At 42.1% G+C, this 10,077-nt stretch overlaps 1 protein-coding gene across 1 annotated transcript; it reads right to left on the reverse strand.

Annotated features, from left to right (window-relative positions):
* Positions 1-333: 333 nt before the first annotated feature.
* prss35 (serine protease 35) lies at positions 334-5,681 on the reverse strand. Its single transcript, XM_080472314.1, has 2 exons — positions 5,509-5,681; positions 334-2,833 (listed from the first exon to the last, which is right to left on the reverse strand). Exon 2 carries the CDS (start codon positions 2,812-2,814, stop codon positions 1,540-1,542), a length of 1,275 nt encoding a protein of 424 aa, XP_080328440.1. The 5' UTR covers positions 2,815-2,833; positions 5,509-5,681; the 3' UTR covers positions 334-1,539.
* Between the last annotated feature and the right edge of the window lie 4,396 nt (positions 5,682-10,077).

The raw sequence follows: 10,077 nt of genomic DNA on the forward strand, positions 1-10,077 counted from the left end.
GGCTTGATGAAGACAGTAGGATTAGATTCAGGTGTGCTGAAGCAGGGAGACCTTACACATGCAGGGGGAGGAAAGAAACACTCTGTCATTAGTGTTATTTCAACCAACCAGAGTTAAGTGTTATGTACAGTTGACATTACGTTTAGCTCTCCAGATTTTAAATTGTGTAAAATTAAACAAATATCTAATAATTATTAGCATTAACAAGTTCATAATGTCTTTTTTTTTTTTTTTTTAAATGAGTCCCTCAGTTACGTAAACATCATCAGGTGAACCAAACGGACACAGAGCAGTCAGAGGAGAGGACCACCACAAACACACACGCACGCAAACAAGAAGTAATCTTACTTTAATTGGTTTGTCGTCTTCATTCTGCATCATTACCTTCAGATATTTGGCGTTCGAAAAGGCCACTCGTGACTTGTGTTTTTATTTCTTTGTTTGGAAACTAAAGCAACATGAAAATCAAAGAACATCACAATCCAAATTTTGTCATCTCATTTAACCGTCAGAATTAGAGAAATATTAACAGCTCAAGTAAATTGTTGAATGGTTCAGTCCCATATTAACACAACCCCGCTATGTAGCCTCACATTAAATACAAAGTTACAGTACTAGGCTATCAAAATATATTCTGAAGAGTCTCCCCATCCCACTCCATCTTTCCCAACCCCCCCCAGAAAAAGTTTATATTTCTATAAATTAGCACCACGTCTTCTGGACAAGCACCGATATCATTATGTGCACAACAATGAAACCATATTTCACTGCGTTGCAGGAAGAGAAAAGACAATGAGACACAGAAATCAGAAAAAAAAACACAAGCTTCTATCCAGGAACCAGAAGGAACCTTTCTCTATTTAGACAAAATAAAAATAGTCTGAAAGAAATAAGAGAAGGTAGTTGTAAAAAAAAAAAAAAACGTTCTAGATATACACAATGCAGAACACCAGCAATTAAAATGTTTATAAAAAAAAGAGTACTCTCAATATTTCCATGTAGATTCTTTGCTACATAATCATAATAATTTTCCTGGGACTTTTGTCAAAGCAAATTCGCTTTTTTTTTTCTACAGTGGTGGAGAACAACTTTCTAGACGAGTAGGAATATGAATGTACCAAATATAGCGTTTCCAACATTGGAAAGACGTCAAATATTTGTTTTGTTGAAAAACAGAAACTGCAGAGCTGCACATACATACAACATTTTCTTTTCTGTGTTGTGGTTGTTGTTGTTTTTTTTTTTTTGAAAATAAATAAGAAAAGCTGAAGAGCCACAGTTCTCTTGATGCGCTGATGAGTTCCTGTTGTTGTCAACGCTGAGTCTGGGTGGCTGTATGATGAGTGTGTGTGTTGAGTGTGTGTATATTTGTGTGTGTGTTGATCAGTGGGGCGAGGCACAGGAGGCCAACCGGAAGGCGGGGAGAGAAGGGGCAGTCATCAGGCCCCTGGTTGTTTTTGGGAGTCTTATAGCTTGGATGTTGAGTCAGGGGATGCTGGGTAAAAGATGTGGTGAGTGAGAGAAGGGTCCTGTGTTGTCTCAGGCCACCTGGCATTGGCTGGAGTCCCCATGGACCCAGTAGCAGATCTGAGCGTATTTGAGGGGGGTTATCCTCACCGCCACGTTGTAATCCTGCTGCATTCCGTCCCCGTTAACATCCACCCACTGGTGACCAGTGAACACCCCGATGATCTTCCTTATCCACTTCTTCTTGCCGGGCTCTTTGAGGCGGATGTACACCCCGGAGCCGCTGGAGCCGGGCTTGGCGTCGCAGTATTGGTACATGAGATCCTTTGATTCCTCGGACACGGAGCAGAACCGGTAGACCAAGTTCCCCGGGCGGTCGTCATCGAAGCCGGAGAAGTGGATCCGACCGGCAGGGAGCTTCTTCACTGAGGGGATGACGCCGAGGTCCATGTGCTTGACTTTGGGGGCTTTCTTCAGCTCCAGAACAGCGTAGTCGTAATCCGCAGCCAGTCCATCGGACACTCCTTTGAACCAGCCTTTAGGAACCTGGGTCTGTTTCACTCTGGTCCACCTGAACGCAGGCTTCTCCGATTCTGTGCTCCGCCGACTCCGGCTTTTCCTACTTCTCCCTTTTCCTTTCCGATCGCCTTTCCCACCTTGCTCCTCCTTCTCCTCTGCTTCTTCTTCGCCCTTGTCTCCCTTTCTTCTTCGGCCCTTTCCTCGCCCTCCTCTTCCCTTTCCTCCTTTCCCTCGCCTGGACTTCTCCTTCAAAATACCAACGCGAAGCTTCTGCACTCCGTCTAGATAATCCTTCCCGTCGTGGATGCAGTGGGCAGCGGTCAACACGTGTTTAGGTGACACCAGAACTCCAGAACACCCTGTAGAGATCTTCACAGACGTAGAGAAGGGGTATTTAGTGGAGAACTGCTTATCCGCGATGGTGAAGCGAGTATCTGTGCCGTAAACCTCTCGTTTGCGGCGGGAGCTGGACGAGGAGTTCCTGGACCATGCCGTCACCTCGTTGAGGCCTTGCACTGAAACAGAGGTGAGCGTGCGGGTGCCGTTCTCGTAGACTGTCTCGTAGGACAGGAACTGCTCCAAGTCGTCCAGCGAGGGAAAGGGAAGGCGACGCTGGCACTCGATCCCGCAGGTCCCACTCAGCTCGGCTTGAGACTGGGCGGAGAAGCTGGGGCTGCTGAGACTCACGGTGCGTCTCTTCCTCACCAGAGGCACCTTCCACTGTGGCCAGGTGTACTCGTCGTTGACCACGTACGGCTCCGCAGCCACAGCCGCCACCACGGCCAGCACCGTCACCGGGAGCAGGAGACACAGGGGGATGGGGCCCATAGCTAAGTTGGGCCTGGCTCTGCAATACAAAGCACAAACATGGAAAACATATATCTTTATGTCCTTTTATAGCAACTGCCTCTCCAATCCAAAACAACAAACGCCTTGCTGAACGTCTCATTGTGACACGGTGACTGAGACAAACGTGTAAATCATGTTGAAATTGATAAAGCTTGTTACTTAAGCAAAGACTATTAATTGTAGTTGTGTTCTTTCTTTCTTTTTTTAACTCAGATCTGAATCTAGCAACCGTGTTCTTGTTATTGACAAAAATAGATCAATTGATTTCCCTTTACCTACAGAGGAGTTTTTCTAATAGCATCTGTCACTTACTGCAGTTCAGACCTATTGGCTGCAGGTAACACAAAACATAGATGAGTCATGGTCCTCAGTGGGTAAATCCTGTGGTGATCCTATAATGTTTACAGGAACACTTCAACTTGGTGGAGGGAAAATATCTAAATCTGCAATAATGGATTCTCAGCAATTTAACAGTCATGATCTGAGAGAAAAAAAACATTTAAACTGTTGATTGTCTCACTGTTTCCATGAGGTTAACATGTGTGGCTTGAATAGAAATCTCTTTAAAAATAAAAACCCTCAAGGGTTCAATGAAAACACAGATGATTAACACATAACATATCTCTAATATTGCTAGTTAATAAGGTTTACTTACACATGTAACCTTCATTGTGATTTTTACAGACTTAGGTGTTGTCAGTTGTTTCTGTTCCTTTCACTAGTTCCAGTTAAAGCCACAAGGGGGCGACATAGGCCAGCACATTAGACCCAACATACTTGGATGTTTAGTGTTCAGCTCAGCAGTTTGGGTCCTCTGGTATGATAATCCCTGTATGAATTGCTATTTACCATTTGGCCATAATTTTCATATATTATTGAATATTTAAAGTGTGTTGCTAGATGACACATAATTCGGGACAGATTTATGTCCTCCGAGTCCTGCTTGAGGCTGCAGGCAGCCACAAGATGAACCCTGAAGCCTTTGAATGGGCTGAGACATTGGCTTGGAGGTTTGCCACAATGGTTAACCTTCTCTTCCAGTAATGACCATATCTGGTTTCTTTTGCTCCATGGGACTCTGTGCGTGCGCCTGAGGCTGCAGACAAGCTGCTGCTTCATGCCTCTACTGTACAAGCATGAGGATGCCAGTGTGTCTGATAAACCCCGTGAAGAAAATTACAACTTTAATAGATTCACCAGACCATCACTTAGTCCATGGAGGAGGAGGAGGAGGAGGAGGAGGAGGAGGGCTTTGTTTCGTCAGTGTGGCTGCGGTGATGAAGTCAAACGGGTCACTTCAGACACAAGGAACTAAAATCAGTGCAACTCCAGCTCCTAAATCCTAACAGGGCTTACGTGTGAAGTACCAGAAGGACACCTTCACCGTGGCTGTTAGAAAGGCCAAAATAGAGGGTGACATCTGCATCATCTGGAGGACGGTCCTGTAGGGGGACTTCACCGGGGGGGGGGGGGGTCTGCAGATTCTCTTTCAGTTGAAATAAGAAGCAGCCTGGTCTGGCAAAGCTCCCAGAAAACTCAGCTGAGAATGACCCCATGGCATGTACACCTCAAGTGTTTTGAGAGTTTCACCCAACTTGTCAGTTGAAATATTACTTGTTTTAAGTTGGATTTCTTTGCCATTAGCTACACTGTCATCCAACTGACTGCACGGGGGGACATTTTGGCTTAATTCTACCACACAGCGCCCAATAAAACAGTCCTCGCGGCCAACGTCTAACCAGCTTGAAAGAGACGGCAATAAAATACTGGCCCGCAAGAGCTGTATAACAGACTCAATAAATGAGGGTACAAAAATGACCCTCAGCCCTTGCACAGCCTCGCAGTCCCACCGGCCAGGCTGAGGCACACAGGAGGAACTCCAGCAGAAAACCTGCAATTATTCAGCTCAGACTGGAAACTGATATGGTGCCATGGTGGCTCTTTGGGTCTCATTTTCAAACCAAACCATTTTCCACTGCTGTCAGCTAAACAAGAAGCTGTACCCCCTGTCTCTCTCTCCATCCCATCGTTGACTCATTGAGGGAACAGCACCCAAAGAGGCCAGTGGATGGCGCTATGGCCGGCTCAGCATGTCTGATGTCGAGTTCAAAACCACGTTTATTAAAATGTGCATCTATTCATTGTGACCTATTTTTAGGACTTTGAATTGAATCAACTTTTTAATTTTCCTCTTTTATGCAGTTTTTTTTTTTTTTTTTTTAAATAAAGTTACATCACCAGACAGACTTTAATTTTGGAGGAGAATAAAAAACCAGGATGAATCCATAAAGGCTCTACATTTTCACTTATATATGCAAACTTCTTAAAGCATATAAAATCCAATAAAACTAGGAATTTCTAGAAACAGTGTAATTTGCATCATTTTAGCAACTAGTCTGTACATTCAGGAAATGCATGCAGTTGGTAGGTTTAATGTGTTAAACTGAATAACTTCTTCAACAGATTTCATGGATTTTTAAATGATCAAAATGACATAAAAGGCTTTTTTTTCAACTAAACTGATCTAAATCCATATGAGCAAGAATAGAAACAACTGAAGACAAAGTGTTTTAAAAATGAAAATCAAACCAAACTGTTAATTAATATGGAAAAACAGAGTTTATTCTCTGCATGTCTCCATTGAGTGATCACAATAACTGCATGTCGTCCTACCTGCTCGCATCCGATTGATCTGCCAAATCCGCAGTGTATTGTTTGTTTGTCCCTGGATGTAGACAAATATGATCCCACCAGAGAACAAATCCCAGATGTCCTGGTATCAGCAGGGTGAAGGCTGCCTTCTCCTCATCGCCTCTTCAAAAGAGGCTGAGAGAAGGGAAAGTCTCAGCCGGGACGCTCAGGGCTGCACTTGATGCTGAGGAGGAGGAGGGAGAGAGGGAGGGAGGGAGGACTGAGGGGGAGACAAATCTGAAAAGAGTTTTTTTTTTTTTTTTCTTCTTTTCCAACCAGTGACAAAAGCTGCTCACATATGGGTGGGGCCAGACCGAACAGATCTGAACTAAAGGCTGAATTAGGGGGTGAAGTCAGTGCTCTATTCAGCAGCAGGGAGGTGCGTTGGTATGAACTCAGGAGGAGGAGGAGGAGGAGGTGGCAGAGGAGGAGGATGAAACGCACCTCAGTCTGTGAGACTTCCAGTGGACTGTAAAGGAATTAGTTCCACCGGCCTCCACAATAGTTTGTGAGGCGTTTCATCGAGGCTTGTGTGAAACTGAACATCTGCAGCACTTTGATTCTGCAAAGTCCAGTGAAGTGGAAAACATGGGACATGTGGATGAAAGCTTTCTAACATGTGTTTAAAAACAACAACAAATACCTCCCCTGATGATCTATATATCAGATCCAACCATAACCGTAACCCATGAAGATCGCTTACAGTTCCAGAGGTGGGAAATTACCAGGAGAGAAATTCACTTCTACCAGTGATGTGTCATCTTGTGTGTCACTTGTGTACATCACAAACCTATTCTGCATTCAAGTGGAATGGTCACCAGTTGGGAAAGTCCCCTTTCCAAGTTTACACAACATATACCAGTTTGAAATGACATTGATTGATACAGAGGCCTCGTTTAAAAATATGGTTATTTTTAGTGTAAATGTAAAAAGAAAAAAGTATTTCATTTTAAATTATAGCTATTGAAAAGACATACAAACTGTATTATTTCTTATTCATTATCAACAGTGGAACTATACAGATATTTGAGCAAACATCTCGTAGGGGTTCATGTAGGTCTGTTATCTACAAAATAAATCAACACGGGTAATGTCATGCAGTCAGTGGATATACACAAATAATTGTAACTACATCATCTTTTTGTTTTACTTGTCAGACTTCAGATTGTTACTGTAATTATGTGAATATATGTCACAAGTCTATCATCAATGTTAGTTCCAATACACAGACATTAAAATGGACAATAACTTCTGACAAACAAATGTTTAACTAAAAATACTAATTTGCATGTATATATTATTATTTTGACATGAGAACTGGTCCAAAAACAGACTTACATGGTATCATAAGTATTGATATTTTGGCATCTGAATACTGATAAACGTCAACTGATGGATGAAAATCTGTTCATATATAAAGCTTTGTTTCCTGTTGTTAACTAATCAGCAATCGGTTACAAAATGATATTGATGAAATTAGTTTTATTTGTTTCTCTATAAGAAGTGAGAAGGACTATTCAATTTAGTATCAATGAGAAAGAGCAAAAATAAATAAAACCCTGCCATGTTAATTGATGTCGGATTAGTTGTGTTGCCTAACCTTAACCCAACCTTTCACAACTGGAAGCACAAAAGTGCCTTTTTTCCCACTGGTTTTTTTATTGACCTTGTCAATAATGAGTCATTAAATCAACAGATGTCATTTCTTCACATCTGGAAATATTACTGCCTTTAGTTGATTGCTGAATACTCATGCATATTCATTTTAACTGTGTCAGGTTTATTTAAGTGTATCATTGAGAAATATCATTCCCTTTGCAGGTACACAAATACAATCATGTGGCGTGACGACACACTATCATCTATAAACTCTGTGAATCGTCCTGCTTTCCCAGTGTTTGACGGTTTTCACATACATTTTTTTCACTCTTTTCTCACTCTTTACTCTTTCTAACTATTTAACAGCAGTTCAAGAAACTGCATTTATCAATGGAGTCAGATCTCCGAAAAAGTATAAAATCACAATGAGTTACTCCCTAATGCATATTTAGATTTATGTATAAATGAACATGTCATGGTTTACATTGAGTATTCTTGTGTTTGTTTAGATTCTGATTCTGTCTCTCCGTTCAGGCTCCTTGACTTCCCTTCCTCACGTCTGATTGTTGTTCATCACCCTGATGTGTTTCACCTGTGCCTCAGTGTGTGCTTGCCGTCACCTGGTGGCTGTGGTATATACTGGGCATCTTCTGTTCTGGTTGCTGGTCTGTCGGTGCTCCTGTGCATATAGCGCTCCAGTGACTGACTGTGTTTCTGGGTTTTTGCATCTGAGCTTTCGAGTGTCTCTTCATGTTTCCCGTCTGTTCTTGTGGACTTTATTTGCCTTTATCTTTGGTTATTGCCATTTTAGAGTAAATATGAGCTCCTGTGGCTTAAAAATGTCTGTATGGCACATTGAGTCCTCTCCGGAGCCAAACCTAAAATACAAACATTTGTGTCTGACTTTGGGTATTTTGATGTGATTCAAAATATTTGTTTGTCGAATTTTCTTTTGCATTTACATGTCTCTTTTATTTTTCGCTTCACTTTTCTTTAAATTTTTCAGATGACTGAAGATCCCAAAAAGTCATATAATGTGAATATTGTATGTTACAAATGTGCTGTTTTGTCCATAAAGGCCCATGTTGCAGCAAACTATCAGGCTAGATGGTGGACACAACTGGTAATTGGTGCTTAAACATCAGCCAAATACCATTCGTAGATAAATCATAATACACATATCAAGATATTGAACATTCTCTTTGTCTATAAAACCACTCTAATCCAATTATTAAAAAGACTGACCCCCCCATTCATTGAAAAAAAAAAAAAAAAAGAAGCAAATTACAAAAGCATACAGCTGAGAGCGCAAATATAGATTCCTCCTAATGGAATATTTCAGGAAGCTATAGTTATTGCAACATTAGTGTATATAAATACAGGAGCACATAATAAAATGTATTAAACTATTCACTTTTTCCTCTCTTACGGAAATAATTATAGGCTAAAGGGCACTTCAGAACCTGATAACCTCATTCCCTTGGCTTTCTCTGAACACTTAGTGGCTTGACGTGCTCCCCTAAAAATGTAACCACCCGGTCTAATATTGCTTTGTGTTTAGTCTTTTTGTGATGCGTGGTCGGAGGCAAAAAGAAAAGAAATGAAAGGGGCCTCTGGCTGACAGAGGAAGAATGCCACGGTGACTAGTTGAAGTCTCAATGAGCCAAGAAAAGACACGGAAAATATGTGTGTAATGAGGGAGAAAGAGAGAGGAGAGGGGAGGGGAGGGAGGTGATGATACACATCTGGGTCCGGGGGGAATGACCAGAGCACGATGCCAGAAACTGATCGCTTCTGTCAGTCACCGTGACGCGCGGCGGAATTCAGTCCACTGCTGCTGGCGTCTGCCATAAAATTACACCTGTTCCTCAAACTGTGGGAGGGAGGGAGACGGGGCGGGTGAGGAGACATGGGTGGGCTGCACACCTGACCTCTCTGTGAATGCTCGTGACGTTTGCTGTTCCACGTGGGTGGTGACCACTCACACACGTATGTATGCATATTTCACTCACGATTTTCAAAGAAGGAGGCAGCCTTACGAAGCACCTCATCCTCCCTCCCGCACCTCGGGTGTGGTCACAGCAGAACACCAGAACTACTTTTTATAAGTTTGACCCACTGACCAATTAAAAGTTTTATAAGCACCCTGCAGTCCCGTGCAGATCGTTGGCTCCGGTGTCTAAAGCTCTTGACTTGAGCACGGTCATGCTCGTGTTCGCAGTGCCACACAGAGACTGTGGAAAAACATTGTGTATAAGTGACATCACCAGCTGCTCTCTGAAGGGACTTTTTGAAGCTTAAGCTGGGTTCCCACTCGCCACAGTCTTACTCCAATTACTGAAGCCACAGTATCCAAATTATTTAGTTAATAGGTTGGGAGGAGCAGAGGCAGGATGAGTGCATTGGTTTTAAATCCTTAGGTATCATAGTGGAGAAATGACAAGACAGACAATTTATTTATTTTTTTATTTTTTACGCCCAAAAGTAGATTTTCCTTCTCGACACGGCTGATTCTGAGATTACTTTGCAGTCTGCAGAGGCGCTGCTTCTCACAGCCATAAGCCGGGTATTTGTAGTGTATTTTACAAGTATTGTGTCTTGAGTATATTTACACTGCTCATTTTATTCTGAATCTTCGGAGCTCACCCTTAACATAAATACAGAGTCCCCACTTGGCCCCGTCCATAGACACTCTCATTAAAGTTAATTCAAACAAGACGAGCGTGTCCTTCACAATGAGACAAAGATGGAAATCAAGCATTATATTCTATGCAGATGGAAAATAGGATGAAAAAAGGAAAAACAAGGAAATGTAGACTCTTGTGGAAAATACATTATTTTAGATATATTGCTGCTCTTTTATAGGAATAAATACAATAGCCACTTTTAACATTGTCGGTATAAGTTTCTGAATCATAAGCAGCATTTGTCAAAGCGTATGGCTAATATGTC

Source organism: Lipophrys pholis, assembly GCF_963383615.2.
Source record: "Lipophrys pholis genome assembly, chromosome: 9".
Taxonomy (NCBI): domain Eukaryota; kingdom Metazoa; phylum Chordata; class Actinopteri; order Blenniiformes; family Blenniidae; genus Lipophrys; species Lipophrys pholis.